At 42.7% G+C, this 22,396-nt stretch overlaps 2 protein-coding genes across 2 annotated transcripts in view; one reads left to right on the top strand and one right to left on the bottom strand.

Moving 5' to 3' along the window:
- The window catches only part of spdya (speedy/RINGO cell cycle regulator family member A), a 65,784-nt gene that overhangs the window by 13,593 nt on the left and 29,795 nt on the right, over positions 1–22,396 (bottom strand). Inside the window, exons 3-6 of the mRNA XM_041187252.1 lie at positions 15,403–15,650; positions 12,606–12,664; positions 11,366–11,451; positions 1,733–1,904 (exon numbers count right to left, since the gene is read on the bottom strand). Of these exons, the coding sequence (XP_041043186.1) occupies positions 1,733–1,904; positions 11,366–11,451; positions 12,606–12,664; positions 15,403–15,637 (552 nt within the window). The 5' untranslated portion in view covers positions 15,638–15,650. The remainder of the gene's footprint in view (positions 1–1,732; positions 1,905–11,365; positions 11,452–12,605; positions 12,665–15,402; positions 15,651–22,396) is intronic.
- trmt61b (tRNA methyltransferase 61B) overlaps positions 1–22,396 on the top strand; it is a 70,003-nt gene that overhangs the window by 38,878 nt on the left and 8,729 nt on the right. The window lies entirely within an intron of this gene.

Below are 22,396 nucleotides of genomic sequence, written 5' to 3'. Positions count from 1 at the left end.
GATGGCTAGCACAGCCTTCTCCCTGGGGTGAGAACATGCATCCGTATCTGTCCCCTACCAGTCAGGTGCTGCTGACTGCGGTTGTTCACCACTGTGTCCTGCAAGAGAGAGGAAAGTGTGTCAAGGAGTCTGGTGCACTGGGTGATGTGCTGATCATGGTTGAATAGCTGTCAATTTGTGCAAGTTGTGAGATGTGGATGTATGCTTTCCAGTAATACAAAGCTTTAGTGTGACGCAAAGCTATGAATGAGAGGTATGAGCTGTGGTTGATAATAGACTGTTGGGAGGTGAGTAGAGGAGTTGTGGTGAATGGAGTAGTGTGTAAGACTGGCGGTTAATTTGTAAGGATGTGAAGATACATTCACTGACTTGACAGTCCATGTGAAGTCTATATTCATTTTTTTTCTCTTGTTTGACAGCTGCTTTTTTATATCTGGGTCAGAGTAGTGGTATGGAAATGCAAGCTGCAGTATTTGAAGGAACTACTTAAATGTGAATAAATAAAAATGCATGCACAGTGGGTGATATATTATACTTTTAAAAATGCTAATCTGAATTCAAAAACATCAAAATAACAAAAATATTGGAAGTGGTACTCTCATTACTTGGAACACACAAGTCCCAGGTAAATGTATCTAGTTTTCTATTTCATTGAAGACACCTGACTTTAGTAACTTATGTAAGAAAAACATCCTGATTTTCTCATTTTGCTACAGAAAAACAATTCTCTTCTTTCTTAAAAGGCAACTCGACAAAATATTTCCCCTTCCTCAGTTAAATGAAGTGTGGTAACACACCAGATTGTGTGGTATTCTTTATTTTAATTGCTCTTGCTATAACATTGCATGTTGGGATGTTCAACATGCTCTTCCAGGAACATAAGTTTCTGTCCACAGCTCTTGATATCAAATTTCTATCCTCAGCCATACTTTTGTGGGAGAGTAAGAGGCACTACTTTACAGAGGTTTATCACAGGGAGGTATCTCTTGACAACCTTGGCATTCCAACACTGTCTGAGGTCTTCAAGCAGGTCACCACCCTATTTAAAACTCTAATTAGACCACATCTGCAGTATTGTGTTTAGTTCTGGACATCATCGCACCTCAGCAAGGAAAGATTGGCCCTGGAGGGAGCGCAAATACAGCATAGATCACCTGAATGATACCATGGTTAAAACGGTTAGATTATGAGGACAAACTGAATAGATTAGGTTTGCATTCCGTTGAGTCAAGAATATTGTAAGATGATCTAACTGGGGTATTAAGATGATGAAATGATTTGAGACCGTAGGTAGAGAGAAATATTCCCTCTATTAGGCGAGTCCAAAATAAGTGGACATAACCTTAAGAGCTGGACCCTTCAGAGATGATGTCAGGAAGCACCTTCACACCAAGCTTGGGGGAAATCTGAAAGTCTCTCCCACAAAAAATAATTAAGGCTAGATCAAATGAAAAATTCAGAAATGATGATGATAAGATTTTTACTAGGAAAGGTATTAATGAACACTGAACCAAGGTGGTTAAGTAGAGTTGAGATGTAGATCATCCATGATCTAACTGAATGGCCAAACAAGCTTGACAAGACTGAATGCCCTATTGTTCTTAGGTTTTCAACTGAGATATGGAGCATTTTCTGGGCAAGCATATTAACTCAGGTTAGATTATATGTGTGGCTATGCAAAAGGCCAATGATTACACTGAAGTGATTAATATTAATATGTGGTAATTCTTACCTCCTCACAACAGCGTTTGCTCACAGCTGCCCTATAACTGATTTTTGCCCAAAGCTGATCTCTTTGCTTTAAGAAATCTGGAAATAATTTCTTCCATTTCTTTCCAAGAGCCCATGGAAAAATTTCATACTTGTATTCCTCTTCATCCTCTTCCATGGTATTAGCTAAGTATCTAACAAACAAGGGCAGAAACATTTTCAAATATGCGTTTCAGTGTATGTACATTTAATTGCTTCTTCCCCTTCCTTCCAGTTAAGTATTTGCCTTATATCATACCCTTTCTCTGTCACTGGAATCATAGAAGAAGGCAGAACATGTTAATTACTCCACCACTAAAATTAATTTCACAGCATGATATGTTTGATGCAAAGCAGAGTTGTTTGTTATGACGTGGCAAATGATGTGTGCCAGGCAGACCAAATCCAAAAGGGAAACTTGGTCGCACTATCACAATGGTTTTGCAATTTGTATTTATTATGAGAAGATGCGTGCACTGAATTCAGAAGTAAAGTCCACCTAGACCTTTAGAGATTTTTAAGAAATTAAATTAAAATAAAAGATATCAAATATCAAGATATATCAAAATAAAAGATTTCAAGTTCATACATACATACAATTACTTACTACTATAACAACTCTTAAAATTCCTAATTAACCTGACTCCCAGTTAAACCTCCTTTAAGGCAATAGTCCAAAATAGATTTTGAACAAAACTAGCAAGTTAACACAATACCCACTTGACAGTGGGATTCCAAATGGCTTCCCCACCTTCAGTTATTTTACATAGCAGACTTATGTACAAATGGCTACAAGCTTCTTGAAGGCTGTTTCACACACTCCTGTTAGATCTTACATGGCCTTCACTCACACAGCCTTTCATTCTTCTTTATATATGTTTCTTTCTTTTTAATATGTAAATTCTATTGTTCCGTATGTCTTTGAAACTGTACTTTCCTCATAATATAAAAACTTTCACATTGCCAATATTGTCAGTAACCTTTGGGAAAAATTCCTTAGCCTTGCTTATCTGGCTAGTTGTAAACAGACATGATCCCTTTGAAATCCAACAATCCCTTCAATTATCTAAAAATGCAAATTCCCTTCACACCTAGTTTCTTTTGATGATTCCAAGCTTGCGGTCTACTTGACTCCAAATGTAATTAAATCACACAGATAGACCTAATTATAATCACACCCATAAACCTACTTCATAATAAACCAGAAAAATATTATGCAAGTTATCACACTTTCATCCAAGCTTGCAGTCTACTTGACTCCAAATGTAATTAACTCATAGACTGACCCAACTATAATCACACCAATAAACCTACTTCATAATAAATCAAAAAAAATTATGAAAGTTATTATAATTTTATCACACATTACATATCAAATATAAAGCAAAACTGAAATGATCCCAACTATCATTGATTAAGGTTAGGTTTTGCTTAGAAAGCCCCATTAGTGTTCTCACTAGAGACACTGAATAATAAATTCTATGTTCATAACACAGTAAAAATACTTAACTGAAATTTGTCTTAAAAGACAATGATAATTTTACTGTTTTTATGATGTCACTTTTCCTGCACTATGAGCTCAATTACACAGGTACACTGTGAAACCTATAAATTAGTGTTGAAGGCTTTACATTTCTCCAACTTTGCTGCTGAATTCTTCTATTCTCACTCTGTCTTCCTTTTCATTTTGGAGCTATTAAGATCAACCTTTGGGCAAAATTTATTTGAGCCCTCCAGAGCAGACATGATGGTGCAGGGGAGAATCAGGTGGGAGTAGCCCCATCAGATTCCCGGCTTTTGGAAAACTGTCCCCAATTAAGTTGGGCACGGGAAGAGCCCAAAGTCAGAAGGGCTTCAGCAGCAGGATGTAAATTAGGCTCATCAAGAGCCACTTGACACCAATTATCCCTCAACTCACCAGAATTTAGTAATGACTCAGGGATTTAAAGGGACTCACAGGGCTCGAGTGTGCCTCCTGAATGTCACCTAGTTGGTATGTCTGCGGCCTCGAGTGCCCAATTAAGGGGTCGGATAATGGGAAAGGGGTGGGGTGCCGAAAACCATCCCCCTGCCCTTGCCTTCTTGACCCCCTTCCCCCCATCTGGTGACCTGCTTCCCACAACCCATATCTGATCCCAAACAAAAACAGAAATACCTGGAAAAACTCAGCAGGTCTGACAGCATCTGCGGAGAGGAATACAGTTAACGTTTCAAGTCCGAATGACTCTTCATCAGAACTAAGGAAAAATAGAAAAGAGGTAACAAGGCAAAAGAGACAGGTGGAAATCCTGTCAGAGAGAAGAGCAATACTGTATTCCTTCTCCCTTTAGATTTCCAGCGTCCCTAGGGCCCTAAATCCAGCGGAAAGCCTGATGCTGGCCAAGTTTTGCATCGGGCCTCCATCGTGGAGGAGGCATGGGGTTCCCACCGGGTCTGCAACCAGTTGGGGAGAGGATCCCCATTGTGGGAACAAAATCCCGGCCTTTATCTTTCCAATGCCTTTTCACATGCCAAGATGACTGTTACATAACATAACGCTCTTTACATCTCTCCTGCATTTTAAAAATCATTAGCTGCCTCTTTCTGAAAATTGTAAGTATGGGCAGAATTTTGCCCTTGGATGGCGTGCAGGCCCCACTGGCTCGGTGGCGGGCAGACAGCCGACACCCGCTACCGAAATGGGGCCCGCTGCCATTTTGAGCGGGCGGGCCAATTAAGGCCCTCCCAGCAGCCTGCCCGACAGGAAGTGCGCTTCCTGTGTGGGGGGTGGAGAGGGATTCCCTATCTGTCAAAGTGCGCTCTTTCGCGCATGCGCACAAAAGAGTGCACTGCTCCCTGAGGCAAAATCCTGACCCAGGGAAATTCGTGACAGGTAAGTCGAAAAATAGAAAAATATTAAAATTATTAACATGTCCCCCTCATGTGACAATGTCACACAAGATGGGACATGTTAATAATAAACACTTAAAATTTATTACATTTTTAAAAAACAGACATGAAACTCCAACCCACCAGTGGATGAAGTTTCATGAAAAATCTGGAGCCCGCTGGGGCTCCTGGCCTGCTCGCCAGCCTTAAGCTTGGACGGGCAGGTCTTCAATTGTCTGAACTAGCCTGTCAATGGCCTCAACTGGCCATTGACAGGTCGGCGGGCGGACAGCTGATTTCGCTGTCCGCCCGCCTTCCTAAAATTTTAAAGGGACCGGGATGACGTCGGGGATTCCTCGCAACGTCATCCTGTGTCATTTTCCCCTCGGCGAACGGACCCCGCCCCCAAATCGCCAAGGGGAAAATCCTGGCCTATATCTGTACTCCTGACTTTCACTTTGCTCGGTCAGTACTGTAAAGGGGCTCTTCTTTCATTTAAGGTTTTTTTTCCATTTTTGCCTCATATCATACCTATTCTCCTTCACTAGAGCACAGGATAAGATAGTGCAGTTGACATTTCCATGGCCAAATTTAATTTCACATTATCATTAATTGGCAGAAGAGTGTTTATCCGAGAACCAGAACAATTCTGATAAAGGCGCCCACTCAAACATTAACCCGTCTCATTCCTTAACTATGTACTTGCAATATTTTCTGTTTTCCCAGGTTTCTATTTAGTGCTCTTCTTTTAATCTGAGTTAACTTTGGCAGTTGTTGAATTTATTTATGACCTATCAGATGGTGTGTTACCCAAGGGATGCCCTACTTACCAGTTTCAGAGCCTTCTTTACAGAGCTCATGATCAGCAATAGTGCTTGGCATGAGGAGACCCAGGAAAATTCTTTCCTTAATTTAAACTACTTTACTCAAGAGTAGCTAGAACGTAGAACTTGCTATCAAATAGAGTAATTGAATAGTAAAGATGCATTTTAATGGTGCTCTTCTTTATTAATTTATGGGATTGCTGGCTAGGCCAGCATTTATTGCCATTCTCTAATTGCCCTTGAGAAGGTGGTGGTGAGCTGCCTTCTTGAACTGCTGCAGTGCATGTGGCGTAGGTATACCCACAGTGCTGTTAGGGAAGGAGTTCCAGGATTTTGACCTAGTGATAGTGAAGGAACGGCGATATATTTCCAAGTCAGGATGGTGAGTGGCTTGACGGGGAACTTCCAGGTTCCCATGTATCTGCTGCCCTTATCCTAGGTGGTAGTGGTCTTGGGTTTGGAAGGTGCTTAAGGAGCTTTGGTGAGGTCCTACAATGCATTTTGTAGATGCTACACACTACTGCCACTGTGCATCAGTGATGGAGGAAGTGAATGTTTGTGGAAGGGGTGCCAATCAAGCTGGCTGCTTTGTCCTGGATGGTGTCAAGCTTCGAGTGTTATTGGAGCTGCATTCATCCAGGCAAGTGGGGAGTATTCCATTACACTCCTGACTGTGCCTTTTAGATGGTGAACAGGAGTCAGATGAGTTGCTCACCCCAGGATTCCTAGCCTCTGACCTGCTCTTATAGCCACAGTATTTATATGGCTAGTCCAATTCAGTTTCTGGTCAATGATAACCCCCAGTGACGGTAATGCCATTGAATGTCGAGGCGATGGTTAGATTCTCTCTTGTTGGAGAGAATGCCTGGCCTTCCTGTGGCACGAATTTTACTTGCCACTTGTCAACCCAAGCCTAGATATTGTCCAAGTTTTGCTGCATTTGGACATATGACTGCTTCATTATCTGAGGAGTCATGAATGGTACTGAACATTGTGCAATCATCAGCGAACATCCTCATTTCTGAACTTATGATGAGAAGGTCATTGATGAAGCAGCTTAAGATGGTTGGGCCTAGGACACGAACCTGAGGAACTCCTGCAGTGATGTCCTCGAACTGAGATGATTGACCTCCAACAACCACAACCATCTTCCCTTGTGCTAGGTATGATTCCAACCAGCGGAGACTTTTCCCCCAATTCCCATTGCCTCCAATTTTCCTAGGGATCCTTGATGGCACACTCGGTCAAATGTCAAGGGCAGTCACTCTCAATCTCACCTTCGCTCCAGTCTGTTGACTGTCTCTCGTAACTCTGCCTGATGTTCTGCCGCTGCATGTGTTGCACCGCTGTTTCCAGTGGCTCATCATCTGACTCTGACTCAGCAGGTGCCTGTTCGCCAACAGTCTATGAGTGCCAGAGACCTGGGCTGTCACTGCCTCGCACTGCTGTGGAGACGTGTGAGTGAGGTGTTCTCCAAATAGTGACCACGAGCTTAATCTAGATCAACTCATGGAAGGCTCATCTGTGCTGGGTTGATGAGGGAGACCGATCTCAGCTTCACCAGGGAGCGATCCCTGTCCTCCCTGCCAACTTGGCTACCTCCTCCTCAAAGATAGTGAACTCCTGTATGTCCATCATCCCTCCTCCAGTCTGGGATCTCTCCCTCCTGTTGTGGGCCAGCTTGGCCTACTTGAAGACAAATGGGTGGAATGTGATAAGAAAGGATGTACCAGAGGTTTGGAGCCATGCATGCCTGCTATGTGTGTTGGGCCCTCCCCAGTTAGGGCTGAAGATGCTGTTTGCGCAGGATGATAGATGAGATGGTGGTGATGTTAATGTGTGCGTGAGATGTCTCCTCCAATATTAGTGTGTGAGATCCCTGAGGAGTGTAACCCTTTAAGTGCCTGATGCCATTATGAGAGTGTGAGTTTAGAATGAGCTGAAGGTTGACAAAGCAGGTTAGATCATTCATCCTTTTCTTGCACCGCAGGGCATTTATTTTATGGTTCCCAATGGCACTGACTTCCACTGTGACTTCCTTCCAGACTAGAGATGAGGTTGGTGGACCTCCTGATTCCATCCCTCATCATGTTGTTTGTGGACGGCCATGAGTGGAGCCACCAGGGAGTTGTGGCTGAACCTCGAGGTGCATGGCTTCTTTCTCTTGGGGGCCATCTCAGGAAATCCAGGCCACACAGCTGGGCCGCATAGAGTGAATATGAGTGTTCAGGTGGTGTTTAAATATGGCGCCAGGATCTTCGATCCCATAACGTGATGGAAGGGGCGGATGAATTTGTGCCCGCCACGCCATGTAATTCGGAGAGCATCGGACGATGCATAATTAATGATATTCCAAGCGTACAATCAGGCGCAAGAACCCACCCTGCCATCCAGCAGGAAATATGCCATTTATCCCTCCCGCCAGCCACTCAGTTAGTCAGGATGATCTTGCAGGGTTGATAGGGCTGGGTGTGTTGTAGTTTTGGTACCTAGATTGATGCCTGGCGTTCCATCCGTTTTCAATCCTTTCAGACTTCCTATCAGTTTGGTACAGCTGAGTGGCTTGCTAGGCCATTTCAAAGGGCATTTCAGAGTCAACCAAGTTATGTGGGTCTGGAGTCAAATGGCAATGCCACATCAGGAGTACTACAGCCACCTTTGAGACTGAGAGAAGACATGAAAGAGAAAAGGAGGCAAAGAATAGATCCAATTGCCCAGCAGCAACCAAACCTTCGTCTGCATCTGCTGTGGGACAATCTGCCAGTCACGGATAGGCTTGACTAGGCACCAACAGGTCTGCAACTGATGAGAAGAAAAATACAATCCTCCTAAAAATCTTCATCTGCATAGAAATGGTAAGAAGAAGGAGTCACATGTAAGCTAGACCGGGTAAGATTGTCAGATTTCCTTCTCTAAAGGAAGGGTTCTTACCGACAATTGACTCATGGTCACTTTGCTGTTACAAGTTCAAAAACTACAGTCTTTCTAATGTAATGCATTTATTGAATTGAATGTGTTGTGGCTGCTCCCAGACATTCCCTCATGGCAGAGGTCACATGACTATGGCAAGCCAGGTGGGACATATAGTAATGATTGCATTTCAAACCCCAAAAAACTGCTGAGACTAGTTTTTAATTTTGGATTTATTAACTGAATTTAATTAAATTTGAACCCATATCCCCACAGCATTAGCCTAGGCTTCTGGATTGCTAGCCCAATGACATTACCACTACGCCACCACCTCCCATATAACTTAATAACTGAAACTCCAATGACCAACATTGCTTCGAAATGAAGCAATGAACTGCATGAACTGTGGATGTGCAAAAAATGTTTTGCCCGTCTCCCCTCCATCCCCAGCAAAATTGGTGGATGCCGGGTTCAGGGGCGGGACTTCCGGATTCCAGGCACCGGAGCCATTTTTGCTCAGGTGCAGAGCCCTTCCAGCTTTGCAAGAATTCAGGCCTGCTTTTTTTTGCACAATGAATAAGGGTCAGTACACAGCAATGCAGAGACAGTGGGCAGAATTTTGCCATCGGTGAGCAGGGGGCAGGGCCCGCTCGCCAACACGTAAAGTGACGCAGGATGACGTCAGGCGGAACCCCTGACGTCATCCTGCCCTATTTAAATTTTCAGGAAGGCGGGGGCGCAGCAAAATCAGCTGCGGGCCCACCGAAATGTCAATGGCCAATTGAGGCTATTAACAGAATCATTTAAACAATTAAAGGACCTGCCCGTCCAACCTTAAGGTTGGCGGGCAGGCCAGCAGCCCCGGCGGCGAATAGAGAAAACATCGAGCGGCGGGATGAGGTTTCATGCAGGGTTTTAAAAATTGTAATAAAGTTGTTCTGTAAATTATGAACATGTCCCAACTCATGTCATGAGGGGGGCATGTAAGGGAATTTTTTTTCTATTTTTAAATATTTTTCAAAGTCCAGGCGATCTCCCTGAGGCTGCACGTAGCCTCAGGGAGATGTGTGCTCTTTCACGCGCATGCGCGAAAGAGCACACTCTCGATTTCAGGGATTTCCCCCCCCTCCCCTCCCCACCTGCAGAGGGAGCGCATAGCCTCAATTGGCCCCCCATGTAAAATGGCGGCACGGCCTGCTTCTCCAGCAGGGATCGGCTCCCCAGCCGCCGCGATTGGGTCGGGCCTGCCCGCCTGACAGGCAGAAAATTCTGCCCAGTGGGTAAAAAGAACAAAAGAATGACAAATTAGCAGACAATTACTGAAAAGGTGTTAATTTTTCAGTGTGTCATGCTGTGCATATTTTGATTTAGTGGGCACCATTATAAAATTGGAGGGCAATATAACATTGTTCAATGTGAAGCAGAGTTCATTACTCTCCATAAAATTTCATCTGTCATATTGAGAATCCTATTACCAATGAATATAATTTTAAAACTCTGATCATGTACACACTTAACAAGTAATTACTTGAATAATTTGTCACAGAACTAGCTTAGAATTCTGCCTCCTTGACATCTTTTCATACCCAACATTATAAGAGCATCAATACCTTTTATCAGTACTTGAAAGTGGCCTTATTGCTAATACAAGCTCTCATTTCAATTCAGATTCTTCCAAGGTTGAAAATTTTAGAATTACATCTACAGTGTCAAGGAGTCAAAAGTGATAGAAATTTAAGTAGCACTGAGGCAAGTGCATCAGAATATTCAGTTTTGGGAGTAAATAGGTTTAAAAAAAGTCACAGCTGAATACATTATGCTAATAAAAACCATTGAAGTTGAAATATTTATTCAGTGGTCTTTAAAAAATCTATACTTAGGTGTAAGGAGCATTCAGGAGCATTTTATATGCACTGCAGATTTCACTTTCATTGATGCAAAAAGCTCTCTTTTCTGTCAAAAACTTACATAAGCTCTTTCATGGCAGATAACCAAACAGATGTTAACTATAACAATATGAAAATTTTGGAATCTTTTATCAGCATCAACATAACTCTAGCATCTTTACAACACGCATTTGTGGTAAAAATACAAACTCAAAATCTTACAAAGAAACTCTGAAATAAACTAAGTTTTTGTTACAACTTATTATTCGCTTGGAAGCATTACTTACTATTGGAAAACAAAAGCTGCTCCTTTCTCTGCAAGATCATCAGACAAGATGTTAAACCTAAATCCATTCTACCTATTTAAATATTAAAGGTACCAAGGGGAGGATTTTTCCCTCGTTGGGCGGGCTCAGTGGGGGCGGGTGGGAAGCCAACCACCTACCGCGATTGGGGCCGGACCACGATTTCACGCTGGTGGGCCAATTAAGGCCTGCCCAGCATGAATCGCACGTGGCAGCGCTCAGCACTACCTGTATTTTTTGGGGGGTGGCAACAGCACAAGTTCATGGGTGTGCACTGGACATGAAGAGTTTAAAACACCAAAAATAAAGATTTTTAGAATGTTATTAAACACGTCCCCTCATATAACTCTGTCACATGAGCAGGGACATGTTATTAATGATATGTTAAAATTTCATCACAGCAAGGCAATGGTGTAGTGGTATTGGCGCTGGACTAGTAATCCAGAGACTCTGGGGACCTGGGTTCAAATCCTACCATGACAGGTGGTGGAATTTGAATTCAATAAAAATCTGGACCTGAAAGTCTAATGATGACCATGAAATCACTATCGATTGTTGTAAAAAGCTATCTGGTTCACTAATGTCCCTTAGGGAAGGAAATCTGCTGGTCTGGCTTCCAAACGAATAATAACCGTTAAGGTTGGATGGGCAGTGAAAAATTTCTTTCAATTATAACTTTAATGGCCTTAATGGGCTTTTTAATTGTCAGCGGGCATACTGGCCCACCCGCCAACCGAAATATCGCGCATCATTTCACAGTCTGTCAGATCGGGAGCGCGCCTATTATATACAGGGAAAAAAATACAAAAGCAGCTATACTTACAAAGCAACAAAGAAATTCATTCTTGTTTGTTCGCTTATTTCAAAACCAGCTCTCTTGAAATAAACAAAGGTCATCGCTAAAAGATACTGAGAAAATGAAAAGAAATGCATTACAATCCACAAAATTAAACAAAATTTTGAAATAAATATGGCTGCAGTTATACTATGGATACCCTGGTATCTGTAGAGTCAAGGCTCACCAAATGTAAACCAAAATGTAGTTTCAGAGGCTCCTTGCTGGAGTTGCATTGAGAGCAATGACAAATGCAGCAATATATAGATAGTTGCAGTGTTTCACTCCCTGGATGGTTATTGTTTTTGTGCAATAGCCCACGTGTTTTTAAGAAAAATTGAGAATTAAATCTTACAAAATTCCAGGGAGGTCTGCTGCCTGGGCACTCAGCACCGGTTGCAAAGTCCTAGAGATAGTCTCGCCTCTCCCAGCTTCAAAGCATTCAGGAGTCTGGGAAGTACTGAGGATCAGAGGGACCTTGGTGTGCATGTCCACTGGTCCCTTAAGGTAGTGGGACAGGTAGATAAGGTGGTTAAGAAGGCATATGGGATACTTGCCTTTATTAGCCGAGGCATAGAATATAAGAGCGGGGTGTTATGCTGGAACTGTATAAAACGCTGGTACGGCCAGAGCTAGAGTATTGCGTGCAGTTCTCGAATCTGCATTATAGGAAGGATGTGATTGCACTAGAGAGAGTGCAGAGGAGATTTACCAGGATGTTGCCTGGGCTGGAGAGTTTTAGTTATGAAGAGAGATTGGATAGACTGGGGCTATTTTCCCTGGAGCAGAGGAGATTGAGGGGGGACATGATTGAGGTGTATAAAATTATGAGGGGCATAGATAGGGTAGACAGGAAGGAACTTTTCCCCTTGGTGGAGGGATCAATAGCCAGGAAGCATAGATTTAAGGAGAAGGAGGTTTAGAGAGGATGTGAGAAAGAATTTTTTTCACCCAGAGGGTGGTGGGAATCTGAACTCACTGCCTGAAAGGGTGGTCGAGGCAGAAACCCTCATAACATTTAAGAAGTATTTGGATGTGCACTTGCAATGCCATAGCATACAAGGCTATGGGCCTAGTGCTAGAAAATGGGATTAGAATAGTTAGGTACTTGTTTGACTGGTGCAGACTCAATGGGCTGAAGGGCCTTTTTTGTGCTGTAGACCTCTATGACTTATGAGTCTTATTTCAATTTTGAGATAGGACTGATCAGGATATGTAAATGATGTACCTTGTCAGAGACCTTACAGCAACAGTCCATCCACAGGAAGTCTTGTATTAAGTCATCATCTGTAAAGCACCAAAAGCAAAAAAAAATCTTATAAGTGAAAAACAGAATTTTCATGTAACAGTATATATTAAAGAGTAAAGGATTTATTAATTGTTGCATATATATTTAAAAGGGAATCAATCTGTCAAACCAGTTGGTCTTGATACCCTCCAGCTGCCTCCCCAATAAGTTAATAGACAGTGTGATGCATAACTTGTCATGTCCATTATTGTAACATTTGCTGGCTGGAAAATTTTGTAGGGCAGATCTATAGTTTTAATTCTTAGTCCACCCACGTTTTGTTTCATAACAAATAAAATATATGTTGCGGATGTATTTAATCCTATTCATTTTTAGGTGAACTGCTCAAAGTTATTGGAAACTGGTGTCAATCTCCACTGCAAAGCGATGAGCTCCAGTTCTCATAATGTAACAATTGTTATGTGCCCATGTCACAATTAGGCAAGAGGACAAACACCTTGGGGGGAATGGCTTCTTTCTCCTGGGGGCCATCCCAGGAAATCCAGACCAGACAGCTGGACTGCACAGAGTGAATATGTGTGTTCAGGTGACGTTTCCTATGCTAGCTTGCATCAGTTTTTCTCAGTGCCAAAACTCAGACAAACCAGTGTAAAAGATCATTAAATTTCAAGTTACATCTATCACAGATTGAGTTTCTGTGATCTTGTGCAATAGTTTAAAAAGCATCATGCAGGAACCAGCCCCGCCCATAAAATTACCCTAGCCCCAAGTCGAATTAATCAGCATGGCGAGTTTCCACTAATTGTACCTGTTTGCAAGCTTGCGAAGAGATTTTTAAAATTAAGCTTTTCATTTCGGTGCAAGGACATTAAAAGGAACCTTTTAAAGTATATAAAATATTAAACAAAATACTTAATTTAGTAAGAAACTGATGACTGTGCACTAATGAAAGTTCTGTGTCAGCCTGGCTCAGTTCATAGTATGCTCACCTCTGAGTCAGAAGGTCACGAACCACTACAAGACTTGAGCAAGAAAAACAAAACAATCAAGGCTGACACTGCAATGCAGTACTGATTGAGTCTGCACTGTCAGAAGTGCCATCTTTCAGATGGGACTTTAAAACAAGGCCTCATTTGCCCTCTCAGGCGGTGTAAAAGACCCTAATCTGTGATACTATCTCGAAGAACAGAAAGGGCGTTATCTCCGGTATCCTGGACAATACTTACCCTCAAATAATATCACAAAAGCAGGTTATCTAGTCATTATCAAACTGCTGTTTATGAGACCTCAGTGCGCCCAAATTGGCTTCCATATTTCCTAAATTACAACTGTGACTACACTTCACAAAAGTACATTTTAGGCTGTAAAATGTTTTGAGATGTCCAGTGGTCGTGAAAATTGTTATACAATTACAACTCTTTTTTTACTAAATGGTTCTGCATTGTCTTTTAAAGGTATTTTAAGAACGAAAGCAACAGTAGGCTGTATGGCCCGGTGAGCCTTATCTGCTATTCAATAAGATCACAATTGAACTTCCACCTCAACTCCACTCTCCTGCACTCTCCCCATATCCCTTAATCCACAAATCTGTTGCTTTCAGTCTTGAATGTGCACAATGACTGAGCATCCAAACCTCGGCGGGGCAGGGTGGGGGGGTGGGGTGGGGTAGAGAGTTCCAAAGCATTCACAATTTTCTCCTCATTTCAGTCCTAAATAGCCAATCCCTTATCCTAAGACTATAACCCTCTTGTTCCAGACTCTCCAGCCTCTCAGCATCTATTCTGCCAAGCTCCTTAAGAATTTTATGTGCTTCAATGAGATCCCCTTGCATTCTTCTAAAGGCCAAGGAATATCAGCCCCTTCTACTGAATCTCTCCACAAGGGGCAGCCCTCTCATCCAGGATCCAACATTTGTTGCACCCCCTCTAAGGAAAGTATAACCTTCCTTAGGTAAGGAGATCAAATCTGTGCACAGTACTCCAGGTGTGGTCGAATTAAAGCCCTTACACCTACTTATAATCATGTCACTCATAGGTGATATACTATATAATCACAATAAAAATTCTTATTTCTTTTGTGATCAACCCATTTTCAGTCGTATTAATAAAACTGCACCAGGCTTCCACATGTAAGTATATTAAAGATTTTTTAATGCAAGAAATGATAATTACATTCAAAATCACTGCCTGATTGCAGTGGTTCATGGTAGACTTTAGATTCTGTAATATGCAGATAAGTTTGGGTGGAAATGGAGAACAAAGTTTAATTCAGAAAACCAGCACAATTTTGAGTGCAACTTGCACCTGGATTGCCAATTGTGCCAAAGCAGAAATTCTATCCCAAATTGTTTAATTTTTTTCCTTTATTCTTTCATGGGATGTGGGCATCGCCAGTATTTGTCACCTATCCCCCACTGCCCTTGAACTGAGTGGCTTGCTAGGCCATTTCAGAGGGCAGTTAAGATTCAACCACATTGCTGTCTGGAGTCACATATAGGCCAGATCAGGTAAGGAATCCTTCCCTAAAGGGCATTAGTGAACCAGATAGGTTTTTACAACAATTGATGATAGTTGTCATGGTCACCATTACTGAGACTACTTTCAATTCCAGATTTGTTAACTAGATATAAATTCTACCAAATGTGGTGGTGGAATGTGAACCTGTACTTCTTTGGCAATAGCATTACTGGTCCATTGACATTACCACTACACCACCAACTCCCATAAGAAAGTGAATGGAAATATTTTTTCTAATACATCCTTTACTTAGTACATACCAAATAGTTTGAAGAAAGCTGCCATTTCTTGCCGCTGAATAATGAGACAAGGTCCCCTCATATGTTTGGGCTTTGAAATGATATTAGTATTCTTTCCATACATCTTCTGGGCTTTCTGTACACATGGTTGCTTTAACTTTGCCCCTTTCCTTTGCTGGTTTGATCTTGATCCCACGGGTTTCATCCGGACAGTAATTGAAGGTGGAGTTTGGCAGCAGAGTTTGCTGTTCCTCATAATCTTCTAAAAACTAGACCATAAGACAATATTAGGGACAATTACAGTCTCTTAAGGATCAATTAGCTGGCCCGCATGATGCCAATTAATTGCTTGAGAATTTATGTTCCGATGCTACATTCTCAATCAGATTGCCAAATGTAGTAGCGCAGGACAATGTCTATTTGTATTACACCACCTGCTGACCAACCATGAATAGTGTGGATAATAATCATTGAAGTGTCTGCATGTAAACCCCAACTATATTGGTGCTCTCATGTATTGTGTCACCAATCCTCCATGTGGTGAATTCCAGATCTCAACTGCACCACTGGGGAAAGCAATAAATTGAGACTAAGCACTAAAATCATTGGGCGAGGGTAAGTCATCTGACAAGTGATCCCAGCCTGGGATCGTGCATGTTCTCGAGAACGTGCCAATAGCAACATCACCAGAAGACAGGCAATTTATGTAGAGCAAAGAGATAGTAAGCTGTTGCTTGATGTATAGAAAATGAAGTGGTACAAGTTTGACTCCAATTGTACTCAGTTCCTGACCTGAGTCAGACCAAGCAGTGAGGAACTGTGAGGCATCTACCAATAGCAAAGGGCAAAATCAGAGCAGAAAATCATGCCTTACAGTCATTACCACCCTTATAGTGGCTACTCTGAGCTCTAGCAGCCGCAGCTGAGGTGGATGAAGAAAAGGGAATAAAAATTTAAAAGGGGACATGTTTATCCAATATCCTATATTATTAAAATAATTTAAATATGCTACTGGGGAATATTCCCAAGTCCCAAAGACTTGAAAGTACCAAGAGGAAAACTTACAATCTTAACAACAACAACTTACATTTATATAGCACCTTTAACATAGTAAAATATCCCAAGGCACTTCATGGGACTATTATCAAACAATATTTGATGATGAGCGACAACAGCAGACACTAGTGCAGATGGCCAAAAGTCTGGTCAAAGAACTAAGTTTTAAGGATGTCTTAAAGGAGGAAAGGGTGGTAGAAAGGCGGTGAGCTTTAGGGAGAGAATTCAAGTGCTTAAGTCCATGGCAGCTGAAATCAGAGTCAATAACAGTAGAGCAATTAAAATCAGGGATGTGAAGAGGCCAGAGCTGTGGGAGCAAGATATCTTGGAGGATGATCTAAGAATGATGCAAACCTATTTAGCACCTCCCTTCTATCTATTTTTATCCTACCCAATATCTTTACTGCCCCTTCTCTGCTGCAACAGTTCTGTTGAAGAGTCATATGGACTCGAAACGTTAACTGTATTCCTCTCCGCAGATGCTGTCAGACCTGCTGAGTTTTTCCAGGTATTTTTATTTTTGTTTTGGATTTCCAGCATCCGCAGATTTTTGCTTTTATTATAGTAACTTCATCTTCTTCTTTTGTGAAGACAGATACAAAGTATTCAATCAGTACCTCAGGCAAGATTTCCTTTCTTTGTCCTTATTCGCCTCACCATTTCTTTAACTATTGTTTATATGCTTATAAAATATTTTTGGTCGCCTTTAATATTACTTGCTAATCTTTGCACATTCTCTCTCTTTGCACTGCTCATATCCTTTATCAATTTCCACTTGCACACTCTCTGTATTTTGTCTACTTTTCTTAAGATGTGGTGAATCAACCGAGCTCATATTTATTGCCCACCCAATAGTTACCCTGAGAGGGTGATAATGGCCTTCTTATTGAATCACAGCAAATATTTTACTGACGGTGCTCCCAAAATGATATTAGGTAAGGAATTCTCGGATATTGACACAGTGATTGTGAAAGAATGGCAGTATAAGTCTAAATCAGGATTGTGCATGTCTTGGAGGGAAATGTGGATGTGAGGGTGTTCCCACAGCATTGCTGATCTTGTCCAACTCAGTAGTAAGGGTCACAGGGGAGGGAGATGCTATTCAAGTAACCTTGATGAATTGCTGCAGCGTATCCTGCAGAATGTACATACTGAAGCTACAGTGCACCAATGATGGAGACACAGGATATTTAGTCCTACAGCAGGAACACCAATTAAGTCTGGTGTTCTGTCCTGGGTGATATTGAGCTCCTCGACTATTGATGCTGTTGTTCCTATCTAGAAAGGCAACTATTTCACCACACTCCTTGAGCCTTGTAGGTGACAGAGAGGCTGTGAGGGATCGGAAATGAAATGTTAGCCATGGTCGTTGTCTTGTTCTTGTAACCAGTGTGTTGATAAGGCTGTCAAGTTCAACTACTTATCAATTGTGATGCTGGGGAACTAAACAGTGATGGTACTGGGATAGAGTTCCTTGAGCATGATTCCATAAGAAACTACATTTAATGAAAGGTATTGGCTTGGATTTTCCTCTGAGGATCATGCCAAAAAGTATCCTGAGGGCCTATAAAAAGAGAGACACAAAAAGAAAAGAAGCACAATCTGTACCAGAGATCTTTAATTGCCACCTTTATTGAGATGCACAGTCAGAACAGGTTCCAACACTCTACACATTAGAAAAAGCTTATGAACAGTACAAAGCTACTTCTGTGTCCACTGTGTGAACGTTTGGTGTCATCTAGACCCTTGTTTCCCTTTACTGTTGACCATCTTCTTGGCCACTTTGCTGCCCTACAAAATTACAGTGGGTTTTTTATTCTTTCACAGGGTGTGAGTGTTGCTGGCTAGACCATCAATTATTGTCCACCCCTAATTGTCCTTTAGGTGGTGGTGAGCTGCCTTCTTGAACCGCTGCAGTCCATATAGTGTACACAGCGCTGTTAGGAAGGGAGTTCCAGTATTTTGACCCAGTGACAATGGTGATTTATTTCCAAGTCAGGATGGTGTGTGGAATGAAAGGGAACTTGCATGTGGTGGTGTTCTCATGCAGTTGCTACCCTCGTCCTTTAGGTGGCATAGGTTGTAGGTTTGGAAGGTGCTGTTGAAGGAGCCTCGGTGAGTTCCTGCGGTGCATCTTGTAGATGGTACGCATTGCTGCCATTGTGCACCGGTAATGGAGGGAGTGAATGTTTAAGGTAGTGGATGGGGTGCCAATTAAACGGATTGCTTTGTCCTGGATGGTGTCGAGCTTCTTGAGTGTTGTTTGAGCTGCACTAATCCTGGCAAGTGGAGAATATTCCATCACACTCCTGACTTGTGCCTTGTATATAGTGGATAGGCTCTGGAGAGTCAGGAGATGAGTTACTCGGCACAGAATTACCAGCTTCTGACCTGTCCTTGTAGCCACGGTACTTATATGGATGGTCCAGTTCAGATTCTGGTCAATGGTGACTCCCTCCCCCAAGATATTGATAGTGGGGGATTCAGTGATGGTAATGCCATTGAATGACAAGGGGAGATGGTTGATTCTCTCTTGGAGATGGTCATTGCCTGGCACCTGTGTGGCGTGAATGTTACTTGCCACTTATCAGCCCAAACCTGAACATTGTCCAGGTCTTGCTGCATTTGGGCACAAACTGCGTCAGTATTTGAGGAGTCTCAAACTGATCCATTGGTTGTGGGATTGCTTAGCTCTGTCTATCGCATGCTGCTTCTGCTCTCTGGCATGCAAATAGTCCTGTGTTTCAGCTTCGCCAGGTTGACACCTCATTTTTAGGTATGCTTGGTGCTGATCCTGGCATTCCCTCATGCACTCTTCATTGAACCAAGAAGGGAGCTCACCACCTCAATTCAAGGGCAATTAGGGATAGGCAACAAATGCTGGCCTTGCCAGCACTCACATTCCATGAAAGAATAAAAATAAACTCCTCGCTCTTGTCCTCATCAACATACCCTGACCCACTTGCCACTCCTCTTGTATGGGTCTCCTTTCTTGCCAGAACGCTAGTACTGAGTTCTTCCTTTGAAGGCCATCTGCTTGACCTTAGTTCTCCATTGCACCCACTGCATCACCGGTCATTAGCTCTCCCAAAGCATCAATTTGCACCACTTAATTCCCCTTTCACATCACAAATCCTAGTCAATTCCCACTCTAGGAACAAACCGTCCAATCTGTCCTTTTTAACAATGCCCTCATCTCCCCACACAGGAGTCTCTTATTATACAGCCATTGTCCTTCAAAATATCCACTGCATTGCAAATAAGGAGTATGTTATCCATAACTTCATACTAAATGAGTCTTGGGTTTGAGTGATTATCATATCACAAGGTTTAGATTAGTAATGGAGAAAGGCAAGGAACGACATAAAGTAGAACATTTGGATTGGTAAAGGGCTAATTTCAATGTGATGAGAAGGGATCTAGTCTGAGTAAAATAGAACCAAAGACTGACAGGAAAAATTGTAACAGAACAATGGGTGATCTTTAAGGAGGAGATGCTTCAGGTGCAAACTAGGTACATTCTAAAAAGGGCAAAAGGTAGGGGAGCCACAAGCAGGATGACAACGGAGATAGTTATGATGAAACAAGAAAAGAGGATGTACAATACATCAGGTGAATTCTTCAAGTTAGAACCAGGTCAAATATAATGGGCAGAATTTTCCAGTCCAGAAAGTAAGTGCAGTGGCAGCCATGATTCCCACTGGGCGGAGGGGCAGGTTGCCGTACCAGATCATCCACTTTTCAGCTCATTGCTTCTGCATAAACGACCAGCTCAAATCTTGTTGAATCTCGTGGTGGGACAGGCTGGGATTCGTCTGCCTCACTGTCACCTCATCGGGGTGAAGGTCCAGCCGTTATATTTAAGCAGCCTCCACACACACATTCACTCTCTGCAGACCAGGAATTGTTATGGCGAGTGAAGCAATGGGCCTAAGAAGATCCAAATCATCTGCCCCCAAGTTTAGTGAAAAATACCTGGAGAGACTGCTACAGGCGGTGTAGGACCAGTGGGAAACCCTCTAATCCCAAGATGGCAGCAGGAGGTCCACTAACCTCACCATACTGGCTCGGGAGGAGGTCACCAGGGAAGTCAGCACCTGTGGACCTCAGAAGAGGACCATCCTCCAGCGCAGGAAGAGTATGAATGATCTCATCCGATCCGCCAGGGAAAGTCAACCTTCTCATCACTCTCAACTTACACTCTCAAAAGGCCATCAGGCATTCGCTGGGTTACACAATGCATAGGGATCTCACACACTTATAGCAGAAGGGACATCACCACTGATTCTGCTTCACACACTTTAACATCATCTCTTGTGACATCCTGCACTATGAATGCTCTTTAATGTAAGCGACTCTAGTGAATGGGTCTTCCATCTGATGCAATGCTCTGAGGTCATCCAAATGTAGGGGATGCCCTCCCATGTCCCTCCTCCCCCCAACCCCCATCCCCACTTATCTCCCATCATGTCCCTCAGGTCTATGGTGTCTCGCTCAATCTCAGTTCAGTTTCAGTAAGTCACCTTTATAACCACAGAAGTGACATGAACAAAGCCAGTTTCTCTATCAACAAGGTGGTTGGATACGTAAGACTTGCATCAGAGGATCATATCATATGGTCTCATGAGTATAGATTTTGAAGTTTTGTTTATTATCCTGATGCTGCTACACTGAAGTCCGTTCTCTGTGGACGTTATAGGTTTTAAAGGCGACCTGCATTGGAGTCAGCCAACTTGATGCACTTTTCAATGGTCTCCATGTAATGACTGTCAGGTTTGGTTGTGGGTTACAGTTTAAGTAATAGTCGAGGACCTTAGTCTTTCATGGTGGCCTGCAGCTTTACATCATGACCACATTTATGGCTAAACATTATCCCTATAACAGCATGATGCAGAGCAATGGACCCAGGTTAGCATTCTCTTGAAATGTCTGCTAGACGGCCACAATTACGCTCTGTTATAGGTGTGTGCCTAGTCTCATGATGCCGGCCTATTACATATGAGGATGCTGAAGGTCTGACTAGTGTGACTTGACATAATCCCTGTGCCAGCTCTCAGAAGGGCAATCAACATGGTTCATCACAATGCGATCAGTGTCCTAGGCTTCCTCGTGCATATCTTAATCCGCTAAAATGAAAATGTGGAGGCCTCTAATGGGATGATTTGAAGATTCAGTACATTTGCTGTGTGGTCTTTAGAATCAACAAAGTTACTAAGTAATGCTTAAATGCGGTGTTGAGACTGAAGAGGCCACCTCAATCCCAGATGCCATGGACATGAATTTGGGAAGTTCCGGGGGAAGACTGGGTCATGAGTGCTTGTCAATGATCAGACAATGGTGCTGCTGAAGCTCTCTCTGTGCACACAAAGGTGACCTGACTCGCAGGCTTGCATCCATGATTGAGAGTGACAGATCACAGCATTCTAAAGAGCAATCTTATCCTGGGAATTCAATATCCCAATGAGGCCAGGTCAGGATTCAAATCAGTCCTGACGGTCAAGCAATAACCAGTGACTGATGATCACCCGCCTTGAGGCGCCTTGCAATGTCCCAGGCATACTGCCACGAGTACACTGATGTTTGCAGTGCTGTTTCTGCCTCTTGAAGGCTGCCATAGGCAGTGAAATGCTGGCTCGATAATTGAAAAGACTGCATCATGTCTACTTGCCTCACAGTTAATGCTAGTGAAGTTCTTATCCCATTACAGAATGGCCACATGCTCCACCACATGCTCCATTGCTGCCTAGCCTTACAAGGATGAGGCCATCGTCAAGCAAGATTGTGACTACCTTTTCTGAGATTGATGTCCTTCTTTGAGATGTTTAGGATAGCAAAGAAGGTGTTAATGTCTAGCCTGTATCGAGGTGACAGGTGAAATGGATTCACATGAGCTAATCGTCTTCATCACCCTGGAACCTTGTCGCTATAAATGTCTCATGGGCACATCTGCCGCAAAAGC

The sequence above is a fragment of the Carcharodon carcharias genome, chromosome 5, assembly GCF_017639515.1.
Source record: "Carcharodon carcharias isolate sCarCar2 chromosome 5, sCarCar2.pri, whole genome shotgun sequence".
Classification (NCBI taxonomy): domain Eukaryota; kingdom Metazoa; phylum Chordata; class Chondrichthyes; order Lamniformes; family Lamnidae; genus Carcharodon; species Carcharodon carcharias.
Note: the sequence above shows the minus strand (reverse complement) of the source record. Positions and strands in the feature narration are given on the sequence as shown.